We start from the raw sequence: 21,412 nt of genomic DNA, 5'->3' as shown, positions 1-21,412 counted from the left end.
AGTATTCAAATTCATTCAAGCCGATATCAGCCGAATCATTCTAATTTTATGACTGTTTCAGTATATACGTTATTTTAAATTATCTTTTTTCTACAGATTTTTCTAGTAGCCGCTCTTGTCGCGATGACCGCTGCGAGGCCGCAACACGGTCACGACTACCACCATAGTCACGGTCACGCTGTGTCATCGCAGAGCATCGTACTGCACCAAACTCACGAGAGCAAGCACGAGCCCGTACACCACGAGGAACATCATGAGGAGCAGCAGGAGCTGCACCAGGAGGAGCATCACCACGGACACCACGAGGAACACCACGGCCACGCCTCCTCCTCACAGAGCATCAAGCAGCACCACGGCAAAGCCACAGAGAAACATGTCGAGTACTATGTACGCTGGGTCTCTGATCTTAAATCCTATATTTTTCAAGATGAAGTAAATAACTAACCGCCACATTTCCCACAGTCTCACCCTAAGTACGAGTTCGCGTACAAAGTGGTGGACCCTCACACCGGCGACAAGAAATCTCAGCACGAGTCTCGTGACGGTCACGTCGTGAAGGGCGTGTACAGTCTGCATCAACCCGACGGCACCCTCAGGATCGTGGAGTACCACGCTGACAAGAAGACTGGGTGAGTAACAATATGAGTGGATAAATCCAAAGCTACCAGTAATGTTACGAATTGCTCAATAACTCTTTTGTATTTACAGATTCAACGCCAACGTGAAGTACGAGGGTCACGCCGTACACATTGTTCCTGAACGCCACCACCACCACTAACGATGGCTATTCGAAACAATTTGTTGATCTTAATTTATACTGTTAAATTTGTATTTAGTTGGTTGATTAATTTGTAAATATAATGAAATAAATACTCACGTTTATACTACTACTGCCTGACTTTCTTGCTTTGAACGCCAGACAATCTATCCTTGGAAATAATTTCCATATTTTTGCAAACTATACAGCTATGTATAGGCTATAGAAATTGCTTTATGCGAAATGATTAAGAGAAGTCCTGTAAGAGTTGGAGTTTTGGCCCATAAAATGATGATGGGATGAATGAAAGACAACTGCCAGAGAAAACTGCATGATATTGAGATGCGCAAACTGTAATTTCAGGAGTTAAAATAGATTTTTTATACTTTGATGGTAATGTATCTACAAGGTTTTTATTATTAACTAGCTTCTGCCCGCGACTTCGTACGCGGATCCTGTCCCTTATGCCAGCGACTACGGGGTCAGCAAAATCAAAGATCTGTATCGTCTGATATTGAATTTTAAGGGCCCGTTGACTTGAAAACAACGGAATAGGTACGCATAGCCATTACAACAGAAACGTACCATAAATTTAATTTTTGTACTTCAACGGCAAAAGCACAGCAGACTACCTAAACGAAACGCTGAGAACTGAACAGCAATAGACGTGACCATAGGGATAAGAGTGGTGATTCTAATTAGTCCGCATTTAAGATGTGTGTGGCAAAAATATTACACGTATTATTATGTAAAAAACATTAAATGTTACTGAGATGACAAAGTCGTGATGACTTAGTGGAAGTCGTGGTGGTTTAGTGGGTAGAGAACCAATCTCTCAAGTATGAGTGTGCGTCTTTGATTCCAGATCTGGCAAATACCTGCTAATGCAACTTTTCTAAGTTCGTATTTTCTTTCTACGTATATTTTGGATACCAATGACCGTTATTTAGGGGATGTTAAACTGTAGGTTCCGGCTGTCATTGAACAGTCTTGGCAGTCGTTATGGGTAGTCAGAAGCCAGTAAGTCTGACCAGTTTTACCAAGGGGTATTGGGTTGAGCGGGTAACCGGGTTGTGGAGGTCAGATGGGCAGTCGCTCCTTGTAAAACACTGGTACTCAGTTGCATCGTGACTGGAAGTCGACCCTAACATAATTGGGATAAAGGCTCTTGAGATAATAACGACAATAATAATGAGATATAAGCACCGCAGGACATCTGACGTCATCAGACGGAGTAGCGACCCGCGGGCTATATATACTGAGTCCTCCAAGGAGAGTATACTGTCCCCAATCTCCGGCCGGTCGGGTGAACCATGACGGTAGTAGGTCTCACGCCTCTGGCTTGGCTTGGCCGTCCAGAGTGGAGTCGCTGGAGCAGGGTTAGTAGCCCTGCTCGGAGGATAGGTGCCTCGTGGTAAGTGACCCACAGGGGAGCGTAATCTGCGTTTAGAATCCGCCGAGGTATCCTCACACTTCAGTCGCTCATGATGTCCCTGTTGCCCTCTTGTTGCTATTCAGTTACTGATTCCCGGGGGTCTGAGTCTAAGTCTCCACCTGCCATTTTTTACATGTATCTAATACATTGTCATCGGCAGGTATCCATAGTTCGCGTAGTTTCCCCATTCCTAGTCCATTAGCATCTCAATCACAATAGCCCAAGTAGTTTTCATCCATAGGTAGCAACAGTTTAGCACTGAAACGGGGATAGTCCTTGAGTACATTTCTATAGTGTATAAAGGGATAATCGTCGGTTTTGTGTCACCATTTCATTAAAGTTGTCTCAAAAGGGCTTCAGCGTGTTGGCTTCGGCCCCACGTTTTCCTGCCGAAAATTCGGAACTCTGTAGTCCCGAGGTCTGGAAGAGACATACAAAATAATAATAACATATAACGCAACAAATTCGGAGTGGGGGCTCGTGACGCCACGTCTGGGTATGTAAAATTTGTACTAAGCAGTGACTTAACACAAAATTCAAGCGTGTTATATCTTCGTTATTATTTGTTTGTGAGAAGAAGAAAAGAAAAAATACGTGTCCATTATTTTAGGGTTATCTAAAGACGGACTAATTACTTTTTTTAATTCACCATTCCTATTTCATAACATTCATTTCTATACATTTTAAGACAGTGTAGTATTGCTCTTGAAGTTCCACATCAGGTGTTTTACATCTTCAATTTTTATAAGTCAACAGAGAGTGCTTATCAGATTGAACAACTTTTGCTGAAACGTCATACCTCTATATGCTATAGTCTAGCTGGGCCCCTGGAGTTCCACATCAGGTGTTTTAGATCTTCAATTTGTATAAGGCAATAGAAAGTGCTTATCAAATTGAACAACTTTTGCTAAAACGTCATACCTGTATATGGTACAGAGAAGCTGGGCTCTTGGGGTTCTACATAAGGTGTTCCAGATCTTCAAATTTATTATCTCAGCTGAAAATGCTCATCACATGAAACAATTTTTGCCATGGCACCATTTTTGTATCTCTTATAGTTTTGTTGGTCTGTTGGTGTTCTGCATCAGGTCTTCAAGTTTCGAAGATAAATTATAGCCTATATGTTGACCAGGCTTAATACTGATACAACAAAGAAAAAATCATTGAAATCCGTTCAGTAGTTCCGAAGATTAGCGTGTACAAACAAACAGACATACAGACATACAGACATACAGACATACAGACATACAGACATACAGACAAATTTTTTTTTTTGGATTTGTGCTCCATTACTGTTTCTAAACCCCACCCAATTATTATTTTTTTAATATATTTAATGTACAGACACACTTTTTTTACAGATTTATTATATGTATATAGATTACATTTACAAAGCTTGACAAATCTCCATACCAAGATGAAGATGATTGGTTCAATAAGGTATAAAACATTACAGAAAAGCAAGAATAACAATGATTGTGCGCAAAAAATATATTTTATTATTTACAATGCATTACATATTTGAGGATTCACAATAAACAAACAATATTAAGGTTCAATAACAAAAGCGGTTCAATAGCCAGTTCCAGTTGTGACGGTGGGATTGAGAAATGATGGGATAGTGAGCAAACAGTTTACAATGTTAACAATTTTAGTTATTTATCTTTCTAGCCATTTACCCAGATATTCTGCCAGCGTGGTACTGGCCGATCCTGACGGTGCCATCGGGTTGATGCAGACTGTACACGCCCTTCACGACGTGACCGTCACGAGACTCGCGCTGAGCTTTCTTGTCTTCGCTGTGTGGATCCATCATTTTGTACGCGGACTTGTTAGTATAAGCCTGTGGGAAATGTGTTGGTTAGTTCTGTTATAAACTTCAAGATAAAAAATATGGGATTTATGTTAGAGATTTTTCATACATAGTACTCGTAATGTAAGTCTCTGGCGTGTCCGTGGTGCTGCTTGATGCTCCTTCATCGTCGTCCCCGTTATGTTTATCTTTATCCCCGTGATGTCCCTCGTGTACTTTGGGGTGCCCCTCGTGTATTTCGGGATGTCCCTCTTGTTCTGCTGGATGTCCCTGGTCTTCTTCGGGATGTTTTTCTTGTTCTTCGGGATGACCCTCGTGGTCTTCGTGTTGTTTCTCGTGTTCTCCGCGATGCCCATCTTGGCTTTCTTGTTGTCCTTTGTGGTCTCCATGATGTGCTGCGTGGTCTTCATGATGTACTTCGGGGCGTTCGTGATGTCCCTCGTGAGCTCCTTGGTGGCCCGCGTGCGGCCCGTGGCGTCCTTGGTGGTGTCCACGGTGCCCTTCATAGTGTCCGTGATGTCTGCCATAGTGACTCTCATGGTGTCTGTGGTGTTCCTCACGGTGTCCGTGGATTTGCTCAAGGCGTCCACGAGATCCATCGTGGCATCCCTCACGGTGTCCCTTGGACTGACCGTGGTGTCCCTCATGGAATCCCCCGTGGTGTTCCGCGTGTCCGTGTCCTTTATGATGGTGACCTTTCTGCGGGACATCTTGTTTCTCGTGGTGTCCTGGCTCCGGTTTTTTCGGTTTGTGTACTGGCTCGGGTTTTTTCTCTTTATCTACTGGCTCTGGATTTTCCTCGTTGTTTACTGGCTCGGGTTCTTCCTCTTTGTTTACTGGATCGGGTTTTTTTTCTTGTTGTGGCAAGAGGCACTGCGGTGATATAGCGTGACTGTGGCCGTGGCTGTAATCGTGACTGTGGCCGTGGCAGTAGTCACGACTATGACCATGTTGTGGACGAGCAGCGACCATCGCGACCAAAGCGGCAACTAGGGAGATCTGCTATTAACAAAGAAAAGAAAAGTAATAAAGATTCCAAAAAAATATTGTTCATTTAAGTACTAATCGCTTGAATGATACCTTGTACATGTTGGAGGTCTATATTCTGTGCTCGGACAGCGTCAAAAAGCGTGAAATAGTAACTCCAGTTAATTTCTTTCTTCAACAGTGATATATTTTTGAAACACATTATGGACAACCCTTTTGTCGTTTACTGGCAGTTTTTGTGCAAATCAAGACTTTGAAAGGCAATTATAGGGCCGAAAGCATCACGCTGCGAGTCAAGACAACTTTAATTAAATGTAATGGTGGCAGATAACCGACCATTGTCCCTAGCACAATATAAAAGTGTAGTCAAGGACAATTCTCGGTTTTGCTGCACTATTACTACTATAGAAAAAAATTACTTGAGCTACAGGGAAGTTAGTGGCCTAAAATAAGAACGATAGTTCGAAGAGGTAAAAAGACACATAGATTTATAAGAAAGGCCATGAACTCAGAACAATTCATGGGATCAATATTGGGATATTGATACCATGGATGTTGTGTCTTTATTTAACGATAGGTTGTAAACCGCCTATTCGTAAAGTCCAACATAGCATTCTAAAGTCAGAGTTTGGTAGGTAGATCAGAAGGGCCGTAGAATGAATGAGTTTGAGAAAAATATCAATAATATAGGAGGTATACACTGAAAACCATTCTCGAACCCCACAAGCACTGGACAATATGAAAGAACTGTCATTTTCACGCATGTCATTTTTGTCTGTGACTTATGACATTACAAACCAAACTACAAACCTACACAGTGATCTGTGCAGTTCACCGAAATGAGGCTGAAATAGGAACCAAGAGTACTCTTTTTCTACTCTGTGCACAATGCAATGATGCAAAAATCGGTCCAGATGAGAGGGCTTCATTTATTAGAGTAGTTCCTATCTAAAAATTCGTTTGGCAAAGCATGATGTAATAAATAGATTCTTATAGTAAGTGAAATAAGTATTTGAAATAACGTAAAGTTATTTAATTTTCTTTGATTTCTATATTTTATTATTTACATCACATAGCTTAAATTAAAAGAATCAACAACATAAACAGTTAACAATCGAATATGTATATAAATCAGTAGTGGTGGTGGTGTTCAGGAACAATGTGCACGGCATGACCCTCGTACTTCACGTTGGCGTTGAATCTGTTAAACAAAAGAGATAGATAATGAGCAAATATATGCCTTGTTTGAAAAGTAAATAGCTCTAGCTAACTGTTTGTCTACTCACCCAGTCTTCTTGTCAGCGTGGTACTCGACGATCCTGACGGTGCCGTCGGGTTGATGCAGACTGTACACGCCCTTCACGACGTGACCGTCACGAGACTCGTGCTGAGATTTCTTGTCGCCGGTGTGAGGGTCCACCACTTTGTACGCGAACTCGTACTTAGGGTGAGACTGCGGGGAATTTGGTAATTAGTTATTTGACTTCATCTTGAAAAATATAGGATTTAAGATCAGAGACTCAGCGTACATAGTACTCGACGTGTTTCTCAGTGGCTTTGCCGTGGTGCTGCTTGATGCTCTGTGAGGAGGAGGCGTGGCCGTGGTGTTCCTCGTGGTGTCCGTGGTGATGCTCCTCCTGGTGCTGCTCGTGCTGCTCCTCATGATGTTCCTCGTGGTGTACGGGCTCGTGCTTGCTCTCGTGAGTTTGGTGCAGCACGATGCTCTGCGATGACACAGCGTGACCGTGACCGTGGTGGTAGTCGTGACCGTGGTGGTAGTCATGACCATGTTGCGGCATAGCAGCGACCATCGCGACCACAGCAGCGACCAGGAAGATCTGCGATTATAAAAGAAGTTAAGAATATTTTATCGGTATCTATAACACTGAACGTTTTTTATATTTTTTTATTATCGTATGTTGTGGTACCTTGTACATTTTGGAAGTTTGTAAGTGTTCTTTACCCTATGGAAATAAAACAAAAACTGATAACTATACAGTTGAATCATATCTTTATATAGAAAAAAATAAAAAGGGGCAGTTATCGCACCACGGCGTAAAACCAGTTTTCAATATTTCACTTTTTGGTAATTCGGGGTGACCTTGAGTACATGTTTGACTGCCTAATTAAACTCCTTACTTTCTCAGAGCATTGACACTGATTTAATAAAAATCTTGTTTTAACTTTTACCTTTCGTACTTAGTTATCAAAAATCATTTAGTATTAAAAAAGAGTTTGTGGCTGAGAGCCGTATTGATCGATTGATCACAATGTAGCGATGCTAGTCGCACTCGGTATGTGGCTAGAGAACCGTCTATTTGATATCTTTCCTCGTGTTTCCCGTATTGTGGATTCCAGCTGCCATTCATATGATACATGTTTGGCAGTCAGATGTTTAGCTTCTCGCGTAGTGTGTGATTATGCAGTAGAGAACATTTCTACCGACTTCCCAAAAAGGAGGTCCTTAATTCGTGTAGACCTTTTTATAATATTTTACGTACACTATTAGGTATGTCACCGATTACCTACTCAAAGATGCCTGGACTGATCTGCAAGTTACGTTTTTTTTTTGTTAGATTTGATATATTTCCCACGTAGTCCCATAGTCATCAGGACAAGATCTTATTATGGAAACCCTGAGATTTCGAAAGTTGTAGGCATTATTAGGCTGAAAACTTAACTCTAAGGCCCGAGTCACCGGAATTGGCATAGGCCATGCGCCTCGCGCGCCTTGTTTATCTTACCGCCCGCGGCTGCCAGCGACGACACGGGGCTGCTCGCGGCGCCGCAGGCGGCCGCGCAGCCTTTTCAAGCTTTTTAAGCAATACTGGTCTTTTATATTTTAGTATGGCTTTGTAAGAAAGTGAGTAGTAGTTTATTAGTAGAAGCAGAAATTTTTCTTGGAATTTAGGACCTTTCAGTATTGTACTTTCAAAAATGTTATTAGGTGAGTGATTGCAAATAGGGCTTCATTTCATATGCAGGTATATAATAATACCTATTTGTATTGCTCTACTACGTACTTTCTGTTTTCAGCAATTTCATCCACGTCCCATAGGAACCAAAGTTCATACCTGGATAAAATATAGACATTGTTAGGTACTCTGAGATAGTCTCGCTTCCCAAATGTGAAATAATTCTTCAAATCGGTCCAGTAGTTGCGCAGGGTGCAAAACAAACAAAGAAAATAATTTTTCTACTTTATTATATTCTTATAGATAGTATAGATACAGAAAACATGCCGACTGCGCTAAACATTATTTTTCTTGAAGAGCTAATAACAGTCTTTCATAAACGCCCGTCAAAGTATCCTAAGTTAGTACATTAATAACCTAAAATGCTCAAGATCGGACTATGCAGAGAATGTATTAAAATTCAAAAACCACTTAAAAAATCTAACCTTCTCTGAAATATATAACACAGACGACCCAAATCTAGCTTATAATAATTTTATTGAGATTTTCAAGTTATTATATGATCTTTGCTTTCCATGGAAAATCATTAAAATAAATACAATAAGAAAAACTAAGTGGTTGTCAAAAGGGATCAAATTATGTTCTAAAAAGAAAAGGGAACTCCTATGGCAATTTAGACTTGACCGTAATAATAGTAATAAAACCAAACTAACAAATTATTCTAAAATGTACAAAAAAATTATTAAATTAACACAAAAAGCACAAAACAATTACAATATAAACACATCGAAAAATAAATCAAAAACTGCGTGGCAAATTATCAACCGTAATAAATATAATGTACCTAAATCTAATATAAGTAGAATTAAAATAGGTAACAACGTTATATCTCATCCCAAAATTATTGCAGAAGCTTTTAATAATTATTTTATTGATAAAATACAGCCAAATTTGATGAACAATCGTATTATCAAAACGCGAACTCTAGACCGCAGCAGCAGCAAATCAATGTTCATGACTCCTAGTATACCAGACGATATTAAAAGAATTATTATGTCCTTAAATAATACGAGTAGTGTGGGATATGACGGTATTGCAACCCATATAATAAAACATGTTTCTGATGAAATCTGCTGTCACTTGAGTCATTTAATTAACCTCAGTATCAGCGCTGGAGTGTATCCTGATGCTCTGAAAGTTGCTATCGTCAAGCCACTATTTAAGAAAGAAGACAAGGAGCTAATGGAATTTTATCGGCCTATATCACTCATTCCCATAATATCAAAAATTTTTGAGAAGTACATTTATAAGGAACTAAATTCATTTATTAAAAAACACAATATTATATGTGAAGAACAGAAAGGATTTCAAGTTGGTAAAACGATTAATATGGCTATCTACGACTTTTTGTATAATATAACGTGTAACATGGATAAAAGGAAACCGGTCTGCGGCGTATTTTGTGACATGACTCAAGCATTTGACTATGTACACCATGATAAACTAATAAATAAGCTTGAAGATTACGGAATTAGAGGCAATATCAATGAGCTCATTAAATCTTATTTAAATAACAGAACTCAAATAACTAATATAAATCAAATAAACAACAAAAGTAAACATGAAACAGTTTATGCATCTACTGAACGCAAGGTTTTGTATGGCGTGCCACAAGGGAGTGTATTAGGACCTCTTTTATTTTTATTATATATAAATGACCTTCCGAGAAACATTCCACAAAGTATGACACTGTTCGCCGATGACAGCACCATAACGATTCCATGCAAAAATATTGATACACATGAAAATGAAATTAATGATTCCATACATTTAATAGTTAAGTGGCTAGAGGAGAACAACATAAAAATTAACCTTGCTAAAACTAAATTAATACACTTCAGTCAACGGATCAACACCAAGAGCAATTTAAATATACATTTTCATGACCAACCAATAGCAGAAGTAGATTCAATAAAATTTTTAGGGCTTCACATAGACAAAAAACTGAATTGGAAACCGCATACCGAAATCTTATGCAAGAAACTTAGTAAAGCTGCCTACGCCTTGCACACTTTGTCATCTATAGTAGGTGTTGAGGCATTGTTGACAGCCTACTATGGTCTAGCAGAGTCCCATCTGCGTTATGGAGTCATTTTCTGGGGCAACTCTACAGAACGGGAAATGGTATTCAAGGCCCAAAAGAGATGCATACGTTCTATGTTTAAAATCAAACCTACTGATAGTTGCGTTCCTTGCTTCGAAAAATATAAGATACTTACTTTGCCATGTCTTTATATCTTAGAATTGGCGATCTTCGTTAAAAGCAATCCCAGTCGTTTCAAGCTACAAAACGAACTGATTCCCCGAAACAGACGAGATAATGGAAGGATATGCCTTCAGTCTGCAGGGACGGCCCTTATGCGCAAGAGTGTGTTTTGTATGGCTCCAACTATATTTAATAAATTGCCAAAAAGCTGGCGAGCGCTGCCATTACCACGTTTTAAAAATGTACTGCATAAGTTTTTAGCGAGTAAAGTATATTATAATATTTTAGATTTCATAAATGAAAAAGACTTTATTATTCCTAATTATAATTTTCCTTGTTCTTCTTCTTAATCCTATGTTCAATAATTTTTGATTTATTAATATTATATTGCATGCCAATTGGTAAAATATGGCGGATCTTTTTACCCTTATGTAACAACATCATTGTAACCCGTATTTGCAATAATAAATATCTTTATCTTTATCTTTATCTTTATCTTTATCTTTATCTTTATCTTTATCTTTATCTTTATCTTTATCTTTATCTTTATCTTTATCTTTATCTTTATCTTTATCTTTATCTTTATCTTTATCTTTATCTTTATCTTTATCTTTATCTTTATCTTTATCTTTATCTTTATCTTTATCTTTATCTTTATCTTTATCTTTATCTTTATCTTTATCTTTATCTTTATCTTTATCTTTATCTTTATCTTTATCTTTATCTTTATCTTTATCTTTATCTTTATCTTTATCTTTATCTTTATCTTTATCTTTATCTTTATCTTTATCTTTATCTTTATCTTTATCTTTATCTTTATCTTTATCTTTATCTTTATCTTTATCTTTATCTTTATCTTTATCTTTATCTTTATCTTTATCTTTATCTTTATAAAATCTAGCTTTAAACTTTTTTAACGTAATTTCCTGCTATGAAGACTATCGCGAGCCGCTAGTCTTGTCGAAAGACAACCCCAGAAATAACTTTTAAAATTAAATACTTTAAATTGAATAAAAATCGAAATTGGAATTTGGAGCAGAAACAGTAAAAATTGTAGTGTTGTGTATATTATTGCCCTTTTAATAAGGTGTGATCGTGAAGTAAACGACAGTCCAGCTGAAACGTAGTGCTTTTGGCTAGGCAAGTATGTACGCATATTAAATTAAACTTTATAAACGTTAAAAAAAAGTATCTCTCCAGTTACAAGGGATAGCTAGTTAGAAAATATTACATTAATTTGACTGTGGCTCTAGGTGCTGAAGTATTAGGTATTTGTACAGTAAGAGTGTCTTTTACTATGATTTTAAAAACACTTGACTTAGATATTCTGAGTAGAAAGAAGAGTTCAAAAGAAGGGTTTTAGTTCGAAGAAGAACAGAAAAGATTAAATTGTGGTATAAAGATATTTATTTAAATATATTTACAAAATAATACATTCTTTGAGGCTCAATAAACAACATTCTAATAATAAACGTTAACAGATAAAATTATTCAACAGTCAGAGTTCAGTGGTCAGGATTAGTGGTGGTGATGGTGTTCAGGAACAATGTGTATGGCGTGACCCTCGTACTTCACGTTGGCGTTGAATCTGTAAACATGAAAGAAACAATGAGTGAAGTCATTCCGACCAATTGTTTTCATTTTGTGGGATTAAAATCAATGTTTGCACTCACCCAGTCTTCTTGTCAGCATGGTACTCGACGATCCTGACGGTGCCGTCGGGTTGATGCAGACTGTACACGCCCTTCACGACGTGACCGTCACGAGACTCGTGCTGAGACTTCTTGTCGCCGGTGTGAGGGTCCACCACTTTGTACGCGAACTCGTACTTAGGGTGAGACTGTGGGAAATATGGTGGTTAGTTTTGAATAACTAAAAAAATAAAAATGGCATTTAAGATTCGAGACGCATCATACATAGTACTCGACGTGTTTCTCAGTGGCTTTGCCGTGGTACTGCTTGATGCTCTGTGAGGAGGAGGCGTGGCCGTGGTGTTCCTCGTGGTGTCCGTGGTGATGCTCCTCCTGGTGCTGCTCGTGCTGCTCCTCATGATGTTCCTCGTGGTGTACGGGCTCGTGCTTGCTCTCGTGAGTTTGGTGCAGTACGATGCTCTGCGATGACACAGCGTGACCGTGACCGTGCTGGTAGTCGTGACCGTGTTGCGGCCGCGCGCTCACCGCAGCTACGAGAGCGATGACTAGGAAAATCTGTGAGGTAAACAGCGGAGTAAATAAATGAGTTTGATTCTGAATTAAGATTCAAGTCTCACCCTAAGTACGAGTTCGCGTACAAAGTGGTGGACCCTCACACCGGCGACAAGAAGTCGCAGCACGAGGCGCGTGACGGTCACGTCGTGAAGGGCGTGTACAGTCTGCATGAGCCTGACGGTACTATCAGGATTGTCGAGTACCACGCTGACAAGAAGACCGGGTGAGTGTGAAATAGCATTAGCAAATGGACATTTATAGGTACGTACGTATTTTATATCTCTAATGTTCATTTTTCTTTGTCACAGATTCAACGCTAACGTGAAGTTCGTGGGTCACGCCAAACACATTGTTCCTGAACATCATCACCACCACTGATTTCAAACTCCTGACCTCACTGCGCTGTTAACCTATCCTTTAAGTTGTTGTTTATTGACGCTATGTTTTGTTGTAAATATTTAAGTAAATAAATAAATTATTATGAATCCACCTATAGTTACGTTGTTCTTCATTACATTATATTTATTTAAATTAAATGTCTCATCACTCTTTTTCACTTTTCTTCACTACAAATGTATACGTTTGTTTATTTTGAAAAGCTTATACGGTTATAAGCTTGATCGGTATCAAAAAATAATAACAACGTGACTGTCACAAGGTTATCAGTAGGTTATGCTGCGCCTTAGAATAAAAAAAAAAAAAAACACTAATCCAACAGAAAAAGGGTTTCCTATTACAATAAGTAATGATACAATAACAGTGCTTACAAATATACTAGAATCAAAATATGAACAAGGATTGATTCGGAAGCTGCATTCTTTGACAGTGGACTGCCCGAACTACGTTTAATTTAAACTCAAATTGTTTCTAAAAAAACCTTTGCACCCGCTTATTTCAGTACATATTGTCGTAAACACGATTAACTATACTATTTGGGTTCTTGAGTTTAAGTTAATATTAGAGTTTTAAAGCTAAATTAGTAAAATGCCATACTTAATGCTCTCCATTCATGCTTTTGCATATTATCCGATGTATGTTGCAACTAGCAAATTCAATAAAATAAGCAAATTAAATATAAGGTCAAAGTAACGCACAGTTATAGACGTTATAACTGTATTATTAGTAAAAATCTGTTCATTTCAGTATATCTAAAAAAAACGATTATTTATAAAGAAAAAACTTTACAGTTACTATAAATGTTGTAACTAATGAACAAAGTTCGAAAAAAAAATATCTAGTCATGATTAAACATATGTAGGTACACACTTTATACATACATACAATATCTCTTTTAGGGTTTAGCTTACACAGTTTCAGGACGGTACAACCGCACAGCGTAAAGCTTTATGTGTGCAAAAATGATGAACGGCGAAATTAATATGATGTATATGTTACTGGAAAATAACAAGATGCGTAAGTTTATCAATTTTATAGGCAGTTGATCAACTCCTGGAAAATAACAAACGGCAGTTGAAATGTACTATTTTAACGCATTGAATTCTAGCTAATTGGTCAACTTACGGGACCTAGCCGTAATTTAATAATTAATTAAGTATGCTACAAGTGAAATCATCCACAAATGGGCCAATCATTGCCCAGTGTACTATCTGACGATACACTATTATCCGTCACTTAATACACTTTTCTCTGATTGGTCGATAGCATTTAGCAAGTTTGTGTTTATTCATAGAGCTTTACCAATCAGCGTTCACCTCACCTTTGTCGAATCCTTTAACGGCAAGACGCCGTAAATTAATGAACTTACTAAAATACATACTTACGTTACATAGTTCATTTCAAACGCCGTTTATTATTATTTTCCGAAAGTTGATCAAGTACCTAGAAAATTCATCAACTTACGTGTCTTGTTATTTTCCGGTTCCATAATATACAAACCATTTTTAGGTAAATATCAGCAGTTGGCGGAGTTGTGGAATAAATATGGGCCTCATGCGTATTCTTGTTCTCGGAATTTAGTCGGTGGTTAAAAGAAAAAAAAAACTTAATTTCATTAATAAAAAATAAATTCCCGTCTCTTCGTCTTTTTTTCACATAGACAAAAATTAAAAATCGTAGAACGAAAAGATTAAAACACAATAATTATTTATCTACTATTGTTGAATCGAAGCTACATGAAGCTTCAAGAAAAATTAATCGATACTAATATCGTAAAGCTGAAGAGTTTGTTTGTTTGTTTGAACGCGTTAATCTCAAGAACTACTGGATCGATTTGAAAAATTCTTTCAGTGTTATCTTTTTATCGGGGTTCGTGCCGTGGTTCCTACGGGATGCGGGTGAAACCGCTGACAGAAGCTAGTGTTGAATATTAATTTATAAACTAAAGTGGACTATGCCAGTTACATTTGTGTTAGGATACAAAGGAAAAAAGCATTCACACGCTCATCTCACACTACTCCAGACACATCGACAAGGCCATACTCTTCTAATCTGAAGTTCTATGAAAATAATGCCTTACCAGGAACATTACAAAGGGGCGAGTAGTACTGTTATCTCACGTCTAAAAATAGGGTCAACTTAATTAAATGAAAGTCATTGCCCTCCACCAAAGAAAGTAATAAAATACGTAATTATAAGATTTAATACACTCAAGGTCGCCTTATAACAATTTTTTGGCAAACTGGTCGGTCAAGTGTACAACTTATTGCGTAAAACTATATTACAGGTCCTTTTAAAGTGTATAAAAAGTAAAATTCTTTACTGAAACAGTATCATTCACTGTTCAATTATCCAAGAATTAAGAATATCAATCAAAATGTATAAGGTAGATTTTTACATACTAATTTATAATATTCAAGTGAAAAAAGCATACTGAATAATTCTAAATAGTTAATATATTTAATTAGTAAATATTATTAACAATTTATAAATATTTTACAGCTCTTCCTAGTAGCCGCGTTTGTCGCGATGACCGCTGCGAGGCCGCAGCACGGTCACGACTACCAGCACGGTCACGGTCACGCTGTGTCATCGCAGAGCATCGTACTGCACCAAACTCACGAGAGCAAGCACGAGCCCGTACACCACGAGGAACATCATGAGGAGCAGCACGAGCAGCACCAGGAGGAGCATCACCACGGACACCACGAGGAACACCACGGCCACGCCTCCTCCTCACAGAGCATCAAGCAGCACCACGGCAAAGCCACAGAGAAACACGTCGAGTACTATGTATGACGATCTTCTACCTACGTATTATCAACAATCATTCATGCTTTTATCTGGCTGCGAATTGACATAACTAATCGCTTTATTTCCCACAGTCTCACCCTAAGTACGAGTTCGCGTACAAAGTGGTGGACCCTCACACCGGCGACAAGAAATCTCAGCACGAGTCTCGTGACGGTCACGTCGTGAAGGGCGTGTACAGTCTGCATCAACCCGACGGCACCGTCAGGATCGTCGAGTACCACGCTGACAAGAAGACTGGGTGAGTGTGCTCCCAAATTCATTCAACACAGTGCTTTGTATGTTTTTTCTAGAATGATTTCCTTCATTGCTTCTTCTGTGTTTACAGATTCAACGCCAACGTAAAGTACGAGGGTCACGCCGTGCACATTGTTCCTGAACACCACCACCACCATTGATCTGACAAACTTTATGTTATTATAAACCTCTACGTTTTTATTGTTGATTGTTGAACCTATTCTAAGCTATGTGATGTAAATATGAAATAAATAATTTAATTTATAATTCCGGCCCACTTCATTTCGGACCCTGTTCTGTTAAACTATACAATTTTATTTTATTTACATAGGAACCCGATTTAGAAAATTACTTTATCTACTACGACTTTAACTTCCTAGGCTACCCGTTAAATAAATAAAAAAAAATACTTATTGTCTATAGATAATAAACGAAACATTAAATTAACATATAGATTTGGATTTTTAAGCAATTGCTCACTACATATTGTAGTTTTGATACATCTTCGCATTTAAATCATGAGTATGATAGCAACATCAAGATATTAGCACTTTAAGATTACCGATCTACCAAATCTCGAGTTCCTAGATCAGAATTTTGATTGAATCTAAAAACACTACAAAATAAATATGAGTCTATGTGTATATCTATAAGAAAAAACTTTAAGCAGAGAAATTAGAAACTAATCTTCTATCTCTTTTTTGTCGCAGTGAGGTGAAAAAGTGAGACTATCTAAGATTCTAATCACGACATCAATCAATACATATATTTTTTTGCCAGCACAGAAACAAAGTCGGCTTCCGACCTTGTCAGTGAGAGTACGCGCATACTAAAAATTTTGAACGGCCGATAGTTGGTTTCGGCTCATAAATCAGTATGAAGATGAATGGAAGTACACACGCAACAACGATCAACGGTATTTATCTGATGTCAAACCGAGTAAAAGCCTTGATTGAATTCACATTTTCGTCCGACTGTTTAGTCTGCAGTGTAGGCTCCTATGATTTAGCTATTGTGAAACTGATTATCAACTTAGAAACAGCGTTGTTTACGGCCTTATGTAGTCACTTGATTAATGTCTGAATATAAAAAATAGGTTCTGATTAAAGATTAGTAAGGCATTGCAAATACCTACTAAGCCTTCAGTTCATTCAGTTCAGTTTTAGTAACTAAGCTGGTCAGAATTTTTGGACTCCGAAAGACAACCTCTAATAACGGGCGTAAGAACGATTGCTATCGAGATACCAGCAGGGAACAACGCTAACTTGTTTACCATGCTGTATTCTCTGTGACCATAACCTACGGCACACTTAACCAGCTTTGTATTGTAAAAAAAAGTAATTTTCATTCCCGAAAAGATAAGAAGATATATGCACTCGTGTCACATTATATCTAAATAAATAATAAATAAATTGTTTATTGTACAAGAATTAAACATACACTATAACATAAAAACTTTTTCAACATGTTTCATCGCTAAGGTAAATGCAGTGTTGACGTGAACTCTGGTACCCATGTTAAGATTAAACTTGTGTTATGGGTACCAGCGCTCTTACATAGTTTGCTCCTAAACGATTACATTACATTGTGGTAGTAAGTTACCATAGAAGGTGGCGGATGTATACGAGTCTTTTAAGTCTATATGTTTACAAATATATATTATATTAACTAGCTGTTGCCCGCAACTTCGTCTGCGTGGGCAATATAGAATAGTCAAAATACTACTTATCCCGTAGGTGCATTCTTTCACGTGACAGTATAATTAGGATTAGCACTTAGCAGTCGCATAGATTCATTGATCAAGGTTGTGTTGTGGATGTGACCATTTATCTAAACAAAAGAAGTAAAGTTTGTGACGTTGTGAATATCTCTGGATCTAGTCAGCCAATTTGGAAAATTATTACGTATGGTGTGTAAGTAATTTTCACAGGAAACAGCTATAATCTATGTCTATATGCTTTGAGTCTGACAAAGCTGTCATTTGTACATTTTCTGCAGCTGCTGCGACTAATCAGAAGCCAGAAAGTCTGTCAGTCTTACCATGGATATCGTCTTGTGTATTTGACTGGATTGAAGATAGGTAGATAGGTAGTCGCTCCAAGCAAAATATTGGTACTCAAACAGATTCGGTGACTGGAAGCCAACACCAACATAGTTGGGGAATAGCTGGATGGATGATAAAATGAGTCATCATCATCAGCAGGCGCATAGGGGAGGATAGTTTCACTTACTCACTATGGTAAGGCTGACCCCACATTAGGCGTGCGCGATCCTCGGGCGTCGCGAGCGCGCTGCGTGAACCTCGCGTTTTGCTGCCTTGCGGCATGTGTGAAGAGTGCAAGCGACGCGCTTGCGGCGAGCACGCGGCGCTCGAGTTGCGTTCTTACCCCTTCGCCCGCTATCCCCGCCGCCCGCTAAACGCCTTAGCAGTTAAACGTCAAGGAGAGCGGCGCGTGCGCGCCGCGAGCGCGCTGCAAATGCCGCAGGGCAGCAAAACGCGACGCTCACGCAACGCGCTCACGACGCACGCGCAACGCCCGCGCTACTCATACGCCCGAGGATCGCGTACGCCTAATGTGGTGGCCTAAGCCGGGACTCCACCGAAATGTTTGCATTAGTTCACGAATAGGCAAAATGTACGTATCTGTGAGAGTTCACTTCATGTGTTCGTACTTGAAACCTGCAGTTTTGCCAAGATTCTCAAAATGTACGCTCGCAATTTGTAATTTCTTGGTGGAGCCAGCAAATCAAAAGAAACATAAGTGTTGTATACTGTGCGTCACTACCGCACACCGGGAAAATTTCGCTCTTGCGGAGGACGTTTATATACCATATTTTGTGTCACACGTAAACAGGACGACAGTAAGTATCCACCGAAACACTTTCAAAGATCTGATGAACGAACAAATCAGACCTGACTTGGTCACCTGGGGCCAATCAGAGCTCTATGCAGCGATAATACGCTTTGGCTCCTACTGTTATTGTGGTTTCTGAAAATTTATTCCCCTCATTCAACGATGAATGTAATTCTGATGGTACTATTAAGAACACTTGCTTAGCGCAGAAGCTGACGTTGGAAGGTCAACTCTTTTGACTTCTCGAATAGGATATAGTTATCGGCACGAATCTTGAGCTCTGACCTACATCTGCGCAGAAGTGATTTATTAGCAAAGAACCAATCCCGAGTGATGGCTATGACGCGATGCACTGCGGGCCAATCACCGCTTTAGCCCGCCCCCGCGCCTCACGAATACCACAAAAGGGACACAATAAATTACTTCTGCGCAGGTGAAGGTCAGAGCTCAAGATTCGTGCCGATAACTATACCATTGGTTTTTGTGCAATGCACACCTGCAATGCATTCTGGATTATGATAGGATATAGGTGGAAAGGATTTGCAACAGAGAACAATTCTGTCTTTGTGATTAAATGACATCAAACGTAGTTTTATATAAAAGGTGTTTTTTTAGACTTGGCTCGGGTCTTACTGAGACTGTTCGTAATCGTGAACAGTGTATTTGCGATCAGAAGTTGAAAGTAAGCATGTCTCTGGTATGCGGCGCGTAATTTTTTCATTTTTCATTTCATTTTCAAATAGAGAAAGCTCCCATTTCTTATCTGCACTTTGTATCTGGGCTTGTTTTTAAAGCTACAGAATCCTACATTACCTACCTCACGCTTAGCAGCGCTTGCTAGAGATAGATCCTCATTTCTTCTAGGATTAAGTTTACATATTTTGCATCAGAAAAAATAATTAAGGTCTACTTAATACTACTCACTCAAAGTAATTTGTTTTAAGGCCACCACATTAGTGGAAGATAAGCTAAACTATGTTTATGAAAAAATCCTGATATGAACTCCATCTGTAAGTTTAAATGATAATTAATTGTTCCACTAAAGTCATCATTTTTGACATAATGTTCAAAAAATAATTAAAATGGCACCGTTTTAAATTTGGCTGAGAACTATTAATTTTCTTTTCATCAAGGTAATAATTATAGTTGGATTTTGATGTGGCACGGCAAACTGACAAACACTATTGAAATGTCTATCGAAAAATTACACTACGTGTTAAAATATGGTGAATTACGGAAAATACACAACTCCATCTGTTGAAATAATAATCCTCTATAAAGAATGTACCTATGGTAATATTGTCATTTACCACCTCGCCCCTTTGACAAATTTGATGTATTTTATTTACCACAGATGGAGCTACATACTTTAACCTTGGCTAAACAAAATTTTCATTTTTTTTTCTTCCGAAGTTACTTATAAAGGTGTGATTTTCTGTGTAAAGATTAATAATAGGCCGATCAACTAATATAAGTACAACATTCAAATGTACAGTTTTGACAAATAGATTGCGTGTCGTAATATTTTACATCTTGAATTCACAAAATTAATCATATCTTTTGATAGAGTGAATCGATTTCGATGAAACAAAAACTAAGTAATACCCCAAGTTACGTAGAATTTTTGTATGTAAGCATTGTCTGCATTTAATTCGTAGATTTTATGTGAATTGCGAACAAACAAACAGATAAACAGACAAAAATGACAAAAATGATGGAAATGGGTTCTGTTAGTTATCCTTTAACATGCTGGCTATTTTTTTTGTCAATTTCTTCAATGTACAAAAATTACTTTTCTACAGATTTATTATATGTATAGATTACCACAAAAGCCTGTTTGTGTGTTGTGTGTGTTATGTATGTTAGTGTGTTGTGTTTGCTGTGTATGTGTGTGATCTATGATGATTTAGTTACAATCCTAACTAATATGTTAACTAACTATATTCACGCCAATATTAATAAATCCGATCTGAATGAATGTCATCAGCCTAGACAGGAAATAGGCTACTTTGATGAGGATGCGTTTAAAATTGTGAGGAACATCTAGTATTATAGGTAGGTAAATAATCACATTATCTCAAATTTCACAAAGTGTAATCTTATGTTGATAATTAATATTATGTTGATTAGCACAAAGAAAAAAATAAAATACGCAAAAATAATACAATGAATTTTGAAACAAAGTACCTAAATGTAAATGTAGAAATGTGCGAGAATTAGAACACCATATTATAAGAGTCAGTCATTACAAACAACGGAAATTATCCCTTGTCAAACTGAAAGCTGTCGGCTGGTTAAAACATTCGATACTCCTAATTATATCTCTGCTTTACACATGATGTTGTAAATTATGTATAGTTACCGGCACGAATCTTGAGCTCTGACCTTCACCTACGCAGAAGTTATTTAATGGGTCCCTTTCGTGGGGTATGAAGTGGCGGGCTAAAGCGGTGATTGGCCTGCAGTGCATGGCATCATAGCCGTCACTCGGGATTGGTTCTTTGCTAATAAATCACTTCTGCGCAGATGTAGGTCAGAGCTCAAGATTCGTGCCAATAACTATAAACGCAAGAAATGCTGTGGCCTAACAGGTTATTTATTTTACAATTCGCGATATAATATCATAAAGTATATGTGATAGGATTTAATGTGATTATGTACGGTACGACGTTCGTTGATATTATCAATTAGATACTTTGCCTACACTAACTGCTCAATAATTAGGTACTGAAT

At 38.1% G+C, this 21,412-nt stretch overlaps 5 protein-coding genes across 6 annotated transcripts; 2 read left to right on the top strand and 3 right to left on the bottom strand.

The window, feature by feature from the left end:
* Positions 1–100: 100 nt before the first annotated feature.
* Positions 101–802, top strand: LOC110374830 (histidine-rich glycoprotein). Its single transcript, XM_049847372.2, has 3 exons — positions 101–387; positions 463–629; positions 709–802. The coding sequence occupies exons 1-3, from the start codon at positions 124–126 to the stop codon at positions 776–778; spliced, it is 501 nt and encodes a 166-aa protein (XP_049703329.2). The 5' UTR covers positions 101–123; the 3' UTR covers positions 779–802.
* Positions 803–3,728: 2,926 nt separating this feature from the next.
* Positions 3,729–5,741, bottom strand: LOC135116717 (histidine-rich glycoprotein-like). Of its 2 annotated transcripts, none has more exons than XM_064034168.1 (4): positions 5,692–5,741; positions 5,086–5,278; positions 4,115–5,007; positions 3,729–4,035 (listed from the first exon to the last, which is right to left on the bottom strand). In XM_064034168.1, exons 2-4 carry the CDS (start codon positions 5,092–5,094, stop codon positions 4,005–4,007), a joined length of 933 nt encoding a protein of 310 aa, XP_063890238.1. In that variant the 5' UTR covers positions 5,095–5,278; positions 5,692–5,741; the 3' UTR covers positions 3,729–4,004. The 2 variants fall into 2 exon arrangements, with proteins under 2 accessions (XP_063890238.1, XP_063890239.1); XM_064034169.1 differs by having other exon boundaries at positions 4,115–5,004.
* A 316-nt stretch (positions 5,742–6,057) lies between these two features.
* On the bottom strand, positions 6,058–6,836 carry LOC135116729 (histidine-rich glycoprotein-like; the record flags this gene model as incomplete). Its single annotated transcript, XM_064034183.1, has 3 exons — positions 6,058–6,193; positions 6,279–6,445; positions 6,522–6,836. Coding segments are annotated over 3 exons (552 nt in total), but the record flags the coding sequence as incomplete, so codon positions are not given.
* A 4,818-nt stretch (positions 6,837–11,654) lies between these two features.
* Positions 11,655–14,175, bottom strand: LOC135116776 (histidine-rich glycoprotein-like). The gene is made up of 5 exons (XM_064034339.1): positions 14,162–14,175; positions 12,443–12,587; positions 12,090–12,380; positions 11,847–12,013; positions 11,655–11,761 (listed from the first exon to the last, which is right to left on the bottom strand). Exons 1-5 carry the CDS (start codon positions 14,173–14,175, stop codon positions 11,692–11,694), a joined length of 687 nt encoding a protein of 228 aa, XP_063890409.1. The 3' UTR covers positions 11,655–11,691.
* A 937-nt stretch (positions 14,176–15,112) lies between these two features.
* On the top strand, positions 15,113–16,091 carry LOC110375309 (histidine-rich glycoprotein). Its single transcript, XM_021333378.3, has 4 exons — positions 15,113–15,162; positions 15,279–15,569; positions 15,662–15,828; positions 15,916–16,091. The coding sequence occupies exons 1-4, from the start codon at positions 15,154–15,156 to the stop codon at positions 15,983–15,985; spliced, it is 537 nt and encodes a 178-aa protein (XP_021189053.3). The 5' UTR covers positions 15,113–15,153; the 3' UTR covers positions 15,986–16,091.
* Positions 16,092–21,412: the final 5,321 nt, after the last annotated feature.

This window comes from Helicoverpa armigera, chromosome 4, assembly GCF_030705265.1.
Source record: "Helicoverpa armigera isolate CAAS_96S chromosome 4, ASM3070526v1, whole genome shotgun sequence".
NCBI lineage: Eukaryota > Metazoa > Arthropoda > Insecta > Lepidoptera > Noctuidae > Helicoverpa > Helicoverpa armigera.
This window is presented reverse-complemented; position numbering and strand designations above follow the sequence as displayed.

Excerpts from the sequence above, each read along its gene's own strand:
- LOC135116776 (XM_064034339.1), bottom strand. Across the intron at positions 12,381-12,442 it reads TACGCGAACTCGTACTTAGG|ATTTTCCTAGTCATCGCTCT; the intron begins GTGAGACTTGAA and ends TTTACCTCACAG. Across the intron at positions 12,014-12,089 it reads AGAAACACGTCGAGTACTAT|TCTCACCCTAAGTACGAGTT; the intron begins GTATGATGCGTC and ends TATTTCCCACAG.
- LOC110374830 (XM_049847372.2), top strand. The coding sequence starts at position 124 with ATGACCGCTGCGAGGCCGCAACACGGTCACGACTACCACCATAGTCAC. Across the intron at positions 388-462 it reads AGAAACATGTCGAGTACTAT|TCTCACCCTAAGTACGAGTT; the intron begins GTACGCTGGGTC and ends CATTTCCCACAG. Across the intron at positions 630-708 it reads CACGCTGACAAGAAGACTGG|ATTCAACGCCAACGTGAAGT; the intron begins GTGAGTAACAAT and ends TTGTATTTACAG.
- LOC135116717 (XM_064034168.1), bottom strand. Across the intron at positions 4,036-4,114 it reads ACTTACATTACGAGTACTAT|GCTTATACTAACAAGTCCGC; the intron begins GTATGAAAAATC and ends CATTTCCCACAG.
- LOC110375309 (XM_021333378.3), top strand. Across the intron at positions 15,570-15,661 it reads AGAAACACGTCGAGTACTAT|TCTCACCCTAAGTACGAGTT; the intron begins GTATGACGATCT and ends TATTTCCCACAG. Across the intron at positions 15,829-15,915 it reads CACGCTGACAAGAAGACTGG|ATTCAACGCCAACGTAAAGT; the intron begins GTGAGTGTGCTC and ends CTGTGTTTACAG.